This window comes from Cervus elaphus, chromosome 4, assembly GCF_910594005.1.
Source record: "Cervus elaphus chromosome 4, mCerEla1.1, whole genome shotgun sequence".
Classification (NCBI taxonomy): domain Eukaryota; kingdom Metazoa; phylum Chordata; class Mammalia; order Artiodactyla; family Cervidae; genus Cervus; species Cervus elaphus.
Genome location: NC_057818.1, coordinates 50,154,716 through 50,169,040, shown reverse-complemented (window position 1 = coordinate 50,169,040; position 14,325 = coordinate 50,154,716). Strand labels below are relative to the sequence as shown.

Sequence of the window (14,325 nt, the reverse complement as noted above, 5' to 3'; positions counted from 1 at the left end):
AAAAAGCATAAGGTCCAGCATTCATGGGCCCAGAGGTGTCCAGGGGATTTAGGAATGCACAACTACAGGACAAGGAAGATGGACCCAAAGGTGCTATGGAGGGTGCACCTGTTGATTTGGTGTGCTGACATGAAAATGCTAGTGCATTAAGACTACCAAATAAGACAGCCTGAGGCAGGTGCGCGCGCGCGCACACACACACACACACACACACACACACACACACACACACACACACACACACACACACACACACACGAAAGGCCAGGAGAAGCCAAGCACACCAATGACAGAGAAAAGAACTGAGTGCAGACTTTGGGTTGACAAATTACAGAAAGAGAGGCTGGCAGGTGCCCACTCCTCCCACACTCAGTCTCCACCCTTGCTCCACCCAAGACCCCAGGGAAATAAAATAGAAGAAATGAGGAGCTGCGGGCATCGAGGATCAGGGCATGATGATCTCTGGCATTATAGCGCTGTCATTGCTGGTCCTGCTACTGGCACTAGCCAGGCGGGGCTGGGGTGCACGCAGCACTCAGAAGCAGGGAGCCCTACCTCCCCGGCCCACTCCACCCCCGATGCTGGGGAACTTGCTGCAGTTAAGTCTGGACGCCTGGACCGTGCACTCATGGAGGTAGCCCCGAGTGGCGGCGTGGGGGGGGTGGGGGGGTGGGGGGCGGGTCAGAATTCTGGATTTCTGGAAGTGGGGCTGGGGGCTGGAATTCTTAGCTCCCTGAATGAAGACAGAGCTGAGGGCTTAGACCCAGCGAGTCCTGAGAGAGGTTGAGGGGCTTAGAGTCCTGCTTCCTGGGGAAGGAGACGGGGTGGGAAGTTAGATCTGGAGGGAAAATGGGAAGTGGGCCTGAGCTCCAGGTTCAGGGCGGAGTCTCGCTGCCACACACCAACCCCCACTCCTGGGTCCTGAGGGAGGGGGAGCCTACGGCGGGCCACCGTCTGGTCCCAGGGGAAGGGGAGTAGAGAGGTCTGTTCTGGCTCAAGGCGGTGGGAGGAGGGGGGCGGGTACTGAGGGCCCAGACACCTAGTTCTGAGGGGGCAGGGGGCTGGGGACCTGAACGTCTAGATTTTGAGGGAAGGCGGAGGGGCTGGACTCCTGGATCCGAAAGAGAAGGGAGCTGGGGGTCGGGCTCTGGGGTCTCGGCGGCGGAGGGGTCAGGAGCCCACTGGGGCCCGCTGACCACCGGCTCCGTGTAGCTCTCTGGCCGCTGGGGTCCGGTGTTCACGGTGTGGCTGGGCCCGCGCCCTGCAGTGGTCCTGTGCGGCTACGCAGCGCTGCGGGACGCACTGGTGCTGCAAGCGGATGCCTTCTCCGGCCGCGGGGCCATGGCAGTTTTCGAACGCTTCACACGCGGAAACGGTGAGGCCCGGGGGGCGGCGGAAGTGCGGACCCGGAATACCCAGTCGGCGAAAAAAACCCGGATCTGAGAAATGGGGCGGGGCCTCCTAGAGTCAAGGGTAATGAGGAGAGGTTGGGGCGGAGCTACACTGTAGGGGTCGAATGGGAGTAGGGGGCCTGGTTCCTTGTGCAGCCCCTAGAAGAGCCCAAGAGTCAAAGCCAAACAGAGCAAGCACTGGTCAGGGGTCAGGACGAGCAGAGGCGGGGTCAATGTGTGGATAGGGCCGAGAAGGCTGGGGTGGCGTCCAAAAGATCTGGAAAAGCAGAGCGAAGAGTTTCGAGAAAGCTCCATTGCGGGATGCTTCTGGGATGGGGCGTGGCCAACTTACCACCTCTCACCTTCTCTTCCCAACACCTCCCCCCCCAACACCTCCCCCAAGGCTTAGCTTTTTCTAATGGGCCGCGCTGGCCGATGCTGCGCAATTTTGCACTTGGAGCACTTAAAGAGTTCGGCTTGGGTATGCGGACCATCGAAGAGCGTGTCCTGGAAGAGGCGGCTTGTCTGCTCGGTGAAATTTCAAGCCCCTAGAGGTACGGCCTGGAAAAAGAGAGGGACCATTTGTGGGCGTGGACTCTGGTCAAGAAAGGGCCGAGCGAAGGCGTTTGGGTGGAACGAAGCCAGTAACCCAAGAGCTGGGTGGGATCTGAACCACCCAGCGTATGACCTCATCATGTTCCCACCTCTAGGAGCCCCGTTCGAACGCCGGCAGCTACTGGATAATGCTGTTTCTAATGTTATCTGCTCCATGGTCTTTGGGAACCGCTATGGCAATGAGGACATGGAGTTCCTGAGGCTCCTGGACCTTTTCAATGCCAACTTTCGCATCATGAGCTCCAGGTGGGGTGAGGTGAGAGGGCCGTGTGCCCAGTCTGTGCCAAACCCAAGTGCATGGATCATTAGAATGGGGCACTCTTAGAATGTTGCAAGTTTCGCAACTTACAACATCGAAGTCCTGGTCCAGTCCCCCCACAGGGAATTAATGGTCTTGTTCAAGGTCCAATTGATTTCCTGTGCCCCCAGATGTACATTTTCCCCTCCCTCCTGGACTGGCGCCCAGGCCCACACCACTGAATCTTCGAAACTTCGCAGAGCTTCGGGTTTCCATCCCTCAGCAAATCCAGCTGCACCAGCAGACGCAGCAGCCTGGGAAGCCCCGCGATTTCATCGATAGCTTCCCAGATCAAATAGATAAGGTACAGGGCCCTGCTGCCCTAAACCCTAGCCCTGCTACCCACCAGCAGGCACCTGGCACACAGCAGCACCTATCTTCTGTACCCATAGGAACAGAAGAACCTGGAGAGCCATTTCGAGGCAGAGACGTTGGTGATGATGACACAGTCTCTTCTTTGGCGGTACAGAGACCACAAGCACCACCCTGAGCTATGGACTCCTCATTCTGCTCAAATACCCAGAGGTAGTAGGTCTGCAAGCTGGAGAGCTGGGGATGAGGGGGCTGGGGTTTGGGGTCAGCTGGAGGCTGAGGTATGCATAGTTCACACCTCTGGTGGCCCCAGCCAAAGTGCAGGCTGAGCTGGATGACGTCGTTGGCCTAAAGCGCGCCACACCAACGCTGTGCTGCGCGAGATCCAGCGCTTCATCAGCATGGTGGCCTTTGGGCTCCCTCGTGCTCTCACCTTCGTGGCTACTTCCTGCCCAAGGTGACCATTGAGTCTGGGGATCCTGCACGGGGCCGGGGAGGGCCTATCAGCGGGTCTGAGCGTTCACCGCTGATGGACAAAGGATTCCTTGCGTTGGCTTCTAACTGGGGTCTTTTTTGGGAGTAACCTTGGCACATCTCCCCAGGGCACCTTTGTGATTCCTCTGCTTGTGTCTGCACACCGGGACCCCACCCAATTCAAGGACCCAGAATGCTTCAACCCCACCAACTTCCTGAATGACCAGGGCGACTTGCAGAGCAACGCCTTCATGCCCTTTGCCCTAGGTCTGGGCTGGGCAGGGAGGGGACCAGTCAGGACGTGCTCTGGCATGCATCGGTTTCTCACTCCACACCCGTGTCCCCAGGAAAGTGGACGTGCCTGGGTGCAGGCCTGGCCCCAACCTCCCCTCCATTCTACTGTGGTTCTGCCTGCTCCCTGTGGGGAGCCGCTCCGACACAGACCTCGCCCCCCAGTGCCCTGGGCTGAGCAATGTGCCCCCAGCCTTCCAGCTCCGCCTCGTGGCCTGCTGAAGTCAGATTCAGCTCAGCTCACTGGCTCTCAGACTTCCTTACCCTCTTCGGTCCATAAAGGCCTGAACTGCAGATGGAGGACTCTTCTTATCAAAAAGAGGGAACAAGAGAGTCAGATGTGTGCAGCTCTGAGGTAAACTTTTATTTCTTGGCTGACAGGACTTGCACACCCATGCTCCTCCCAGCACCTTTTATCCTGCCCAAACAGTGGCAGCCTAGTCCAAAAGGTGCCATGGCGACAGGGGTTGGGGAGTCACTTCACATTCCAGGCTGGAGGAATGGGGGACTTGGGGATAGTCCCCCACAAACCTTTGCCAGCAAGAGGCCATGACTCACCCCAACCCCAGATCCTGCGTCCTGGCGGGAGGTGGCGATGCCTCCTTCCAGCTCTCCAAACCTGAGAGGGCCATGACCAGGCAGGGCTGGACACAGCCCCCAGCTCCAGTAACGGCAGCGCCCAACACTGGCTCCTGTCCAGGTCACAACCCCCGCCCCCATCCCAGGGCAGTAGAGGCCTCTCCTCATTCTTGGTCCTCAGCAATGGACGGAGCCCTCCACACCAGGCAGGACGGAGGCAAAGTCAGAAGCAGTGGTGGTGGCGGGGAAGGAGCAGGCACCAAGACTGGCAGCACCAGGGCCCAGGGCTCTCCAGAAGCCAGGGCAAGCTGTCTGTCCATGCGGCTCTGGGACTGGCCACTAGGTGGGCGTAGCCGGCTGTGACACAGGCACCTGGACACCTTTCTGTCCTGATGCTGCGGAGGAAGAGGGACAGCGGACTGAGTCATCAGGGGAGGAACAGAGGCCAAGGAAAATCGGAAGCTCGGGAGAGCGTCACAAGAGATGAGGCTCATGCTGGGGACACCAGGTGAGTCAACTGTCTAGGGAAGGTAGGCAAAGATGGGGAAAAATGAGCTGCAAGGTTCAGTAATTTGAGATTCATCAAGAGATGATGAGATTCATCAGAGATTGATGAGACAGCTTGAGGCCTAAGGTAGTACATGGAACAGGAAGGACTTGAGAGGCAGGGTCACCATTTGGGAAGCAGGTACCTAGCTGATACTTGTCTTTGGCTGCTGCTCGCTCCTTGGCATCAAAATACCAGACAGTGATGGCGTACCTGGGGACCAGAGCAGCCCCAGAGGGCCATTAGAGATCACTCTTAATTCCACCCACTATCTCCATCCCTCCAGCCACCCCCCTCTTGGCATCCCGTCACTTCCTAGTCACTCCAGGGGTCTGACAAGACTGCTGGCGCAGGCAGAGTAGCTGGGCACATCCCCAGAAACACGGATCGTACCTGGTGGCATAGGCTGGTTTCACCTCATGGGGGTTCCGCCGATCAGACCAGAAAATGAGCAGCCGGTCGAAGAGGGGCTCAATGTTGGCTACCACAGGCCGGCCCTCAGGAAATATCTGCAGCAGGCCGCCATGCACCTGAGGGTGGGCCAGAGGATGAGGCAGGAGGCTGGCCAGCACTGCCTGGAGCCCCGCCTCGCCTTGCACAGCCAACCCACAAGGGCCCACCAGGGGGCATAGTAACTGCACACATCACTCCCTCCCACCACTGACTCTGAAAATGAATGACAACCCGGAGTCTGCATCACCATGGAAATGGGCAGGAAGCTACTAAAGACGACAGGAAATGGGGCGGGGGAAGTGCTCCTTAGGCTGGGGGCTGGGCAGACTGCACCATTACCCAACACCAGGAGCCACCACCACAGAGTCAGCTGGAGAGGAGGAGGAGGTGCCATTTCCAGGAAGGGCCCCTACAAGATTACACCGCCCCCCAGTGGGTTGCAAAGAGGACCTGGACCATACAAGCAGCTGAGCGGGGGAGAGGAAAAGGCTGTGGATGAATGCCACCCCACCCCACCATCCTACCTTGACATCCCAGTTCTGATTCAGGTAATAGATACAAGTGATGCAGCGCCCGTCGCCATGGGGATTGTCAACGTGTCTCACGTACCCCAGCCCGTTTCCTGGGTAACATGCCACCATGGCCTGGCAGAGATGATGGAGATAGGGTTTACTGATAGGCAGGGACTTTTGAGCAAGCCAGTCATTACCTCCTCTTTCTCACCCCTTTCAGCCCCTCACCTCTCCTCAAGGGTCCTGGGGGCTCCAAGTGTTCCAGCTCCCAGACGTTCCTTTTTAGCCAAGCCTCTATCCACAAGAAACCTCAGCTCCTGGCCCCAAGAGCCCACTTCCCACACACACATGAGGCACACAAAGACTGAAGGCAAAAGGAGAAGGGGGCACAGAGTTTGAGATGGTTAGATAACACTACTGACTTGATGGACATGAATTTGAGCAAACTCAAGACAGCGAAGGACAGAGAAGTCTGGCATGCTGCAGTCCTTGGGGTCACAAAGGGTCAGACACAACTTGGCAACTGAACAACATACACATACCCAGAGTGTGGAACCAAGACGCAGCTCAGTGACTGAGGGTTTGGTTTTCTAAGACAACCCAATCCCAACCTCAAACATTTCAGTAGAATAAAGCCAATTTAAATGTTATTTAAACGTTTTCTGTACAGGGATGTGGACTCAAAGCCCCACACGAGGAGTTCTCTCCCAGAGCTGTAGAGTTGGAATGACCTGGGACACGATGCCCAGGCCCACCTCAGAGGTTCTGAGGTACTTGGCCTCAGGTGCCGCCTGGAATTTTTAACGGTTCCCAGGTAACTCTAATTTGCACTATTGTTGAGAAGCACTGATTATAATGACAGAGAGTATCTGCTAGATACAGTCTCCTACACATGTGAACAGTACCAAAACATATAACGTGACTAGAACCTGAGATCTAATCACAACTCCAAGGATAACCTGTCAAGTAGCCTTGGATGGTCTCATCACCTGAACGGGCCTCAAATGCCTCACCTGTAAAACGGGGATAACAAACACCTTCTGTTTACAGCAGTAGCATGAACCCCTCCGAGAATATGACTTTGGAGGCTCCTGATCCCCAGAGACCTAAGAGTTAGGCCTCATTCCAAGCCATGGCTTCTATATGTAGAGGTCTAGCCACAGGGTTTTCCCCTTCTCTCCTTGACTGCTGCTACTGACTGCCCAAACCAACCCTAGCCATGCCGAACTCTGGGCCTGGCCACTCCGGGCCTGTTTCTCATGAGGTATCCACAAAATGACAGGTTTGATGTGAGGGAAAGGCCCAGCAGGCTTCCCTGGTAGCTCAGACTGTAAAGCGTCTGCCTACAGTGCAGGAGACCTGGGTTTGATCCCTGGGTCAGGAAGATCCCCTGGAGAAGGAAATGGCAACTCACTCCAGTATTCTTGCCTGGAAAATCCCATGGACTGAGGATCCTGGTAGGCTACAGTCCAGGGGGTCGCAAAGAGTTGGACACGACTGAGCGACTTCACTTTCACTTTTCCCGCAGAGCTAACCCGGGTTCAAGTCTCACTGCGGCCTCAACAGCTGCGATGCTGGGCAGGGGACTCAACTCTGTTTCAGGTTCCTCATCCCTGAAATGGAGCTTAACGACTACTTCACAGGTTGCTGAACGAGACATAAATGTCTGGGGAAGCACCCAGCCTGGTGCCTGACACATGAGAGTTAAAAGCACAGGCTGAAAGTCTAAAGGTCCCTGTCCTGTCCTCTGCCCACAGCCACTGGGAAGGCTGGACAAGGTGAAGAGGGAGCACTGGCATGAAGCTCCCCACCCGGGGACCCTCTATGTCGACCCCTCGGCCCACACTGATGCCAGGAGAGACTCCGCTGGCCCCTGCTCCCCATAATGCTCAGCTACACCTGGGGGCCACGACCATCTGCCACAGCCCTGGGGTAAACATTCCCAATCAAAAAGATCGGCATCTGCTGCCAAAACCAGGAGGCTTATACCAGGCACTCCACGGCAGGCCAGGCTGACTCAAGCCCTCGGCCTCCTCCCAGCTTATTATTCCCTGGGGCTCACCCCAGCAGAGAGTACGCTGCTCTGCGTTAAACGTGTGCACCTGGTCCACCACAGCACCTGCCCCGGGCAAGAGGCCAGGACAACGGCCACCACCATGGCCACCTAGTGGGGCACCTCTCTGGCAACATGAGGGCAAGGTCCTGGCTCCCACAGCCCCAGGTTCCAAAGAACTTTCTTTGCACCGCTCACTCCCTGCAGACAGGTCAGTGCTCTGAGCAACTACTTCACCACGAGCAAAGGATCCCTGGCTGTGGCCGGAATTGGGGGGTGGCCTGGAACCAGTGAGTCGCTGATTAGGGACAGGCAAGCCCTCCCCAGTGAGAATCCGAGCCCAGAGTCTGCCCATTTTGTTTGAGGATGGGGTGGGCAAAGGGGTCCAAGGCTGAAACCTCTTCCCCTACATACCATCCCCACACAGCTGCCAGAGACCCTTTACTCCCCTTCACCACAGCTCAAACCCCTTCAAGTTCCTCACTGCATCCCCAGAGAACACAAACTCCTGACCACAGCCTCCAAGGCCACCAGCTTCCTAAACTACTCTGGCCTCGCAGTCCTCCTGACTCTTCCCTGACCAGGCTGAGCTCACGCCCCAGGCCTCTGCACCTGCCGGGAACACTTTCACTGGTCCCCCTTATTAGTCAGGTCTCGGGACCAGGAGCACCTGGGCTGACTTCCCCTGCCATCCCCCTCAAAGTGAAATCAGCACAGGCACTTGTTTACCCAGCACTGCCTCCCAGGGCCAGGCCGGTCTCCCTAGGGCCAAGAAGGGCGTTGCTGACTGAAAGCACTCTTCTGGGTCTCGGGGTCTCCATGTGTCCTGCCCATGCACCCTCACAGGAGCTCCCACCGTGCAGGCAGGGACACACATTGTATCTTTCATGAAGCAGGACTCCTGTGTCAGGCTAGACACAGAAGCAGGCCCTTTAAGGCCCCACCCTTCCCCCCACAGATACTCACCTGGGAGTGGGGGGTGGGGTAAGCATCCTCTGGCCTGAGAAGCATCTACTTCCCAAGCCCACAAGGGAAAGGGACAACAAGCAGAGTAACATGGAAACGTGTTCTTTACACTTCCATCTCCGGGAAAGGGCAGCTAGCTTAAGTAGGGGCAGCTAGAATCAACATGCCAAGAGCCCCGCAAAGCACACACACACAGTACCCACCCATCCCAAGTCTGAATCCCAGGACTGAGCCAACAGCAGCAGGCCCCACCCCAAACTGGTCTTAAAAGGGCCTCCCCAGGACCCCTATGGTAGTCCTTGAAGCCAGTGCAAATCAATTCCCTCCCACCTGCCGGTCAACTGAGCAAAGGAACCAGGGAGAGAAGGCAGGCAGAGGAACACAGGGGTTCAGGCTGTGACTGGCCGCAGGCACACTGGTGACCCGAGCCCCCCCACCACTGTGGCCACCCCGCATCTCAGCACCCCACGCCATCTTACTCGAGCCTGGGGCAGAACCCAGATGTTGCCCTCTGAAGGTGAGGAAGCTGAAGCTGCTGTCTCACTGGGGCAGGGGAAGGTCAGAGAGGAACTCCAGTGATTGGGTTGGCTCCTCCCCTCCCTTCTCAGTCCAGCCAGGCTTGTTCTTACCTCCTAGGGCTAAGAAAGTCTCAACCCCCAGCCACCCACCCCCTCCAGGGCCCTGTTTCCAACCACATCCAAGGCACTGAAGGAGAGGACAGTCACGCATTTCCCTTTCCCTCCTAAATGGCCACAGACTAGCTAGGCAGTTAACCTGGTTTTCCTATCCTGTGATAAGCAAACTGAGGTTCAGAGAAGTATCCCGCCTTGGGCTACTCAGTTTTTGTGGTCTCCCCCTAACCTCCCTCCTGTGAGGATGGGTGACCCTGGGGAGAAGGTGCTGGGCACCCTGTGGCTAGAAGATTCCCACTGACCTCCTGCCCCTGAAGGGCTGCCTCCACTACCAAGGTAACAGGAGGGAGAACAAAGTGGGACAAATTCCAGCTGGGGTGGGGAGGCCAGTATGGCTTCAGCCTGGGGGGAGCCCCGGTCCCTGAGCCAGTTCCTGCCTGAGAGGAAAGCTGCAGAGGCAGAACCCAAGATGGGATCTGAGGGAGGAGGGAGGGGACGCCAGGAGCACAGCCTCATGCGTGCAGGGCAGAACACAGCCTGTGCCATCAGCCAGGCATCACTGGTGCAGTGCAGCGGGCACTCCCTACAGGGCCTTGTCCAACCACCACCAAACCGTGAACTCCAGGCCAGGCCCTCACACCCCTCCATGAAAGACAGTTAATGTGTTGGCAGACTGAAAGGCCCTATGGACTATTGTCTTGTGCAGGGCTCCTGACCCCAGATTCCTGAATGGGCAGCTGGAGGCCCAGAAGGCCCTGATGACTGCCCATAAACTCCAATCAAATGAGCATTTTTCTTAAGACAGGGTTTGGTTTTGAGCAGATTTAAGGAAAAAAAAAAAAAAAAGATTAATAACTACTAGTCTAAAACAAAAAAAGGGGGTCAAGAGGAGACCCAAAAGCAGATCAAGGAAACAGACCAGTCAGACCAGGATGAAGTGAGGGACAAACAGAACAGAGAAGATGGAGGACAGGGACTAGGATGGGGCAGGATGGGAGATATGGGGTCATGACCCCCACCTGAGCCAGCACATGGCCACCCCTGGGAAGCTGTCCATGAGGCAGACGTCACAGTATGGCATACAGGGTGCAGTGCGGCCCAGCACAGGCGTGGTGGGCATCTTTCCTCAGCCTGGCATGGGCCTCACCATTGCCACCCTCCCCTCCCGGTTCTCCTACTTAGGAGACTAGACAGACAAGACACGCACAGTGGATAGGATGGACCAGATACACTTAGATGGATGAAAAAATAAGGGGACAGGAAGAACACAAGATGGGCAGAGAGAGGCACAAACCTCGTCTACTTGCTCTAAGGCCCATGGACAGACATCACGGGGCTGTTGACCCCACCAGGGCTCAGACACAGACGTGGGGCTATGAATGGCAGCACCTCTCTTCAGGTTCTTTGAGAGGATCCCCGGCAAGGTCAAGAATCCCAGTGACTATGGGCCAAACCCACAGTTTGGAGGTGCACAAACTAAGGCCCAGAGGACACAAGAGTCCACAGCGAGCTCTGACACTCCCTGCACCAGGGCTGCTTAAAACCCTGTCCCCAAACCCACTGATGCTCAGAACACTAGGCCTCCAAGTGCCTGGGGGTCCCCGTTCCCCCACCCCTCACAGCAGGTCCCTGCAGCCTCACCTTGGTGCGCCCATTGATGACGTAGCTGCCCAGCCTCCCAGCACAGTGGCGGATGACGGCATCCACGTGGGCCATGAGGGCACCGATGCTTTGGCAGCCCGGCTCATGGCCTTCCACCCAAGCAATCTGGTCCCCACGGATGCTGCGTGGCGGGATAGCCCGCTGGCTCACAAGCTGCCCGTCTCGCAGGCGCCCGCCCCGCTTCAGGGCCTCTACCTCCGCCAGCACTTGACCACCCAGGGCTGCCCCCAGAAAGCTGTCCTTGACGCAGATGCCATAGTACCGCATGCAGGGCACAATATAGTCCAGGGCCAGGCGCTCGGGCGCCGCAGGCAGCACCTCCTCCCTCAGCCCGGCGCTGGCCTCACCACTGCCACTGCTGCAGCCCTCCCCCTCCGCCTCCTGGTTCTCCTGCCTGGCCCAGGGCCGCTTGCTGGGTGCGGGGGCATCCCCACCATCCTCTGCCCACTTCCGCTTGGGGGCCTCGGGCCGGGCGCCCTGGGCTGCCAGCCGCTGGCACCCCTTGGTGACCAGTGCCGCAGCACCCTCACTCTGCAGCGGCCGCAGCTCGCCGCCATCCTGCCCACCGAAGCCCTCCCGCAGGGGGCTGGCTGTGGTGGAAGTAGCTGTGGCTCTGGGGGTCCCGCTCCCCGCCGAGGCCTCAGTGGGCGCTCCTGGACGGTGGTAGGACAGCAGGGGACAGGGTAGGTAACTCTCCACCCCCATCCTGGCCCGGCTAGGCTCCAAGGGCTCTGACACCGAACCCGGCAACTGAGGGAGAGCCTGACTCAAGGGCTGGGGCTGGCACGGGCTGTCCATGGCAGCAGTGTCTTCATCCCCCGGGCATGGAGGGCACGGCCCAGGCCCATGGTGCCACCCTCCTCCACCTCCTCCTCCTCCACTTGATGCAGCCGGGGGCCGGGGCGGCTGGGCCTGGCGTGGGGAAGGATGAAGCAGGGCAGGTGGCAGAGGCTTTTCTCTTGCCCTGGGGGTGCTCGCTGGTCCCCAAGTCCTCTGCTGTCCCTAGGGGCTTGGGAAGGGACCTGTCACAGTGGCTGGAGAGAAAAAAAAAAGGAAAGTGAGAAGAGCTACACAGGCAAGTGCACTGGAGGGGGGTGGGGGCAGTGGTAGGGGCAGTAGAGGGGAAGACAGACTTAGCTACAAAGACCCCAAAACCTGAGGTCATGGCGGGGGGTGGGGGCGGCGGAGACTCTGGGACTTGGGGGGAGTCAGGAAGAGACAAGGGGCAATAAAGGGGACAGCTGGAGAAGTGAGGCTGGTTAGATGACCCACAGCCAGAGGACTGCAGTGGGGGCTATGGGTGAAATACATCCTCAGACACAGACCCAAAAACAAAAAAGAAGGAGGGGACTCTTAGTAGAAAAGGATGGCGGAGTGGGAAGTAGAAGTTAGAAACAAACGGCGAGGACTGGGGGAAGGGGGGGCGGATCAGCCTGGAAAACACAGAAGGAAGGTGGGGATCTACAGGCAGTGGAAAATGGGGGGGGGGGGGTCCCGAAACAGAAAAAATAACAGAGCAGAGCAGAGGAGAGAGAGTGGGCCTGAGACAGCCCGGCAGAACTGGGTGGAGGGGTCGACCCGAGCCCAACAGGAGGAAAGCCCGTTAGGGGCTGACACACACCCAGACGGAAGGGAGGTCCTGAGACGGACAGACGGAAGGGAGCCGTGGGAGCAGGGTCCACGGAGACAGAGCGAAGGGTGGAGGAGGGTTCACGCACTCGGGGACAGGGCGAGGGGGGAAAAAAGAGGCCCCCTCCCAAGTCCCTTCGGTGTGGGCCCTGAGGGCCCTCGGGGCGCACCAGGACACGAAAGCAAGGCCTAGGGACCGCTGGGACCCCGTGCCACCTCCCCTCCCCTCCCCCGCCTGCGCCCGCCGCGCGCTCCCGACTCCCACCTCAACACCCCGCAACGGCCGGCGCTCGACGTGCCCGGCGCGCGCTCCCTCCCCCACGCCCCACCCCCACCTTCCCCTCCCCGGGGTCGCGGCGCTCCGCCACAGAGAGCCGGGCGCGCGCCCCCCACACCGCGCCCGGCTCGCGCCGGAGCCCGACCTCCAACTCCTTTTCCGCCTCGTTCCCTTCCCTTCCCGAGCTCTCCTCACCGAGCTTTTTCCTCCGGCCCCGGCGCCGCCGTTTGTGCCAGCCGCCCTGCGCCGTACAGCGCGCCATACCCCGCCCCCACCACCCGCGACGCCCCGCCCCCGCCTCGCCCGGTGAGCACGTGACCGCGTCCAGGCGGAGGAGACGAACAGGCGCAGGCGCGAGCCGCGCGGGGCGGGGCGGTGGAGTTCAGAACACCCTCCCTCCCAGGAGAAAGGGGAAATAAACGGATCCGACGCTGACGCCGGGCTTCTCTGAGCCCTCCGCCCCGCCCCTTTTGTGCGAGAGGAGGAACGCTGTTAGGAAGGGCTGGATCGGGCCGGGGGTGGGGGGGGGGGGGGGGGGTGGTGCTCGTATAAGTTGTGAAGCGGATGGGAGGGGCATGCAAATTACTCCATTTACATAGACAGGCCCGTCTCCTTAGAGCGAAGAACGCTGCGGGAGGATGAGCAGCGGGGTCGGGGAGTGGCATGTAGATCATCATATTATTTACATAAACAGCTCCGCCTTCTCACAGCCCAAGATTAGGATTACTGAGAAGCGTCTGGGCAAATAGTTGGTAAATGTATGTAAATTTGCACGACAGCAAGTAATTTACATAGGGACATTTTATAAAGGAGAAGAAAAAAGCGGAACGTCCTTGACAGAAGGGAGAGAGGACTAGAAGGGATGTGCAGATTCTGACCCGCTCCGCTCTGCCCCTTCGGGACAACTGTGTGCAGTCCGAATAAAACCAGCTAGGAAAGCCAGTCAGAGAAGACGTTTTCATGATTGTCTCGAGTCTTTTGAACATTCTGGACGACCTGACTTGGGGGGATAAAATGCAGATGCGGTCATTTAAATGCCCCGCCCCCTCCACCAGCCCCCAGGCTGAGCAGGGCCTCCGGCCTCCCTTAAGGACGGTTTAAGGCCAGCCTGGGGGAGAGAGAGTCACTGGGAGTGTCCTCAGTGGGCTGCACCAGTCCCTGGCAGAGCACGTGCAGGTGTCAGCGGTCCACCTGGACACTGGAGGTAACACACTGATCTTAAGTATGCATGGGGGTCAGGGTAGTATAAAAGCCCACACAGTCCTCAGGGGCACACACAGGATTCATGATCACATACAGGTGTGTCAACAGAGCCAAATACACACCAAAACACACACAGATCTAAGGGGCACATATACACAGTCAAGCAGTAACTAGACACTGCCTCATACTTTCAGGCATCAGAAATGCCTAAGTATCACCCACTGGGCTGACCCAGGGCTCACCCACAGGCCTGAATTCTCATTCCCTAGCCTCGGTGTCCCAGACAACACCACCCTTGTAGACATAATCACCAAAGGCACAGAGCACTCAACAAGCAAAGTGTCACACACACACAAGCAGCACCCATTCCTACAGATCCCATCACACCCATCACAAACAGAAGGACCTTCGTGTTACATATGTGGGCAAAA

The 14,325-nt window shown here is 58.2% G+C and overlaps 1 protein-coding gene and 1 long non-coding RNA gene across 4 annotated transcripts; one reads left to right on the top strand and one right to left on the bottom strand.

The window, feature by feature from the left end:
• The first annotated feature begins 1,249 nt into the window (after positions 1 to 1,249).
• On the top strand, positions 1,250 to 3,668 carry LOC122692042. Of its 3 annotated transcripts, XR_006340565.1 has the most exons (6): positions 1,250 to 1,375; positions 1,795 to 1,945; positions 2,102 to 2,262; positions 2,436 to 2,608; positions 2,697 to 2,829; positions 3,219 to 3,668. It is a non-coding gene; the product is annotated as an uncharacterized LOC122692042 (long non-coding RNA). The 3 variants fall into 3 exon arrangements; XR_006340566.1 differs by lacking the exon at positions 1,250 to 1,375 and having other exon boundaries at positions 1,667 to 1,945; positions 2,102 to 2,252; XR_006340567.1 differs by lacking the exons at positions 1,250 to 1,375; positions 3,219 to 3,668 and adding an exon at positions 2,930 to 2,988 and having other exon boundaries at positions 1,667 to 1,945.
• A 54-nt stretch (positions 3,669 to 3,722) lies between these two features.
• Positions 3,723 to 13,036, bottom strand: EGLN2 (egl-9 family hypoxia inducible factor 2). The gene is made up of 6 exons (XM_043899216.1): positions 12,887 to 13,036; positions 10,765 to 11,819; positions 5,485 to 5,604; positions 4,901 to 5,037; positions 4,653 to 4,720; positions 3,723 to 4,355 (listed from the first exon to the last, which is right to left on the bottom strand). Exons 2-6 carry the CDS (start codon positions 11,581 to 11,583, stop codon positions 4,300 to 4,302), a joined length of 1,200 nt encoding a protein of 399 aa, XP_043755151.1. The 5' UTR covers positions 11,584 to 11,819; positions 12,887 to 13,036; the 3' UTR covers positions 3,723 to 4,299.
• Positions 13,037 to 14,325: the final 1,289 nt, after the last annotated feature.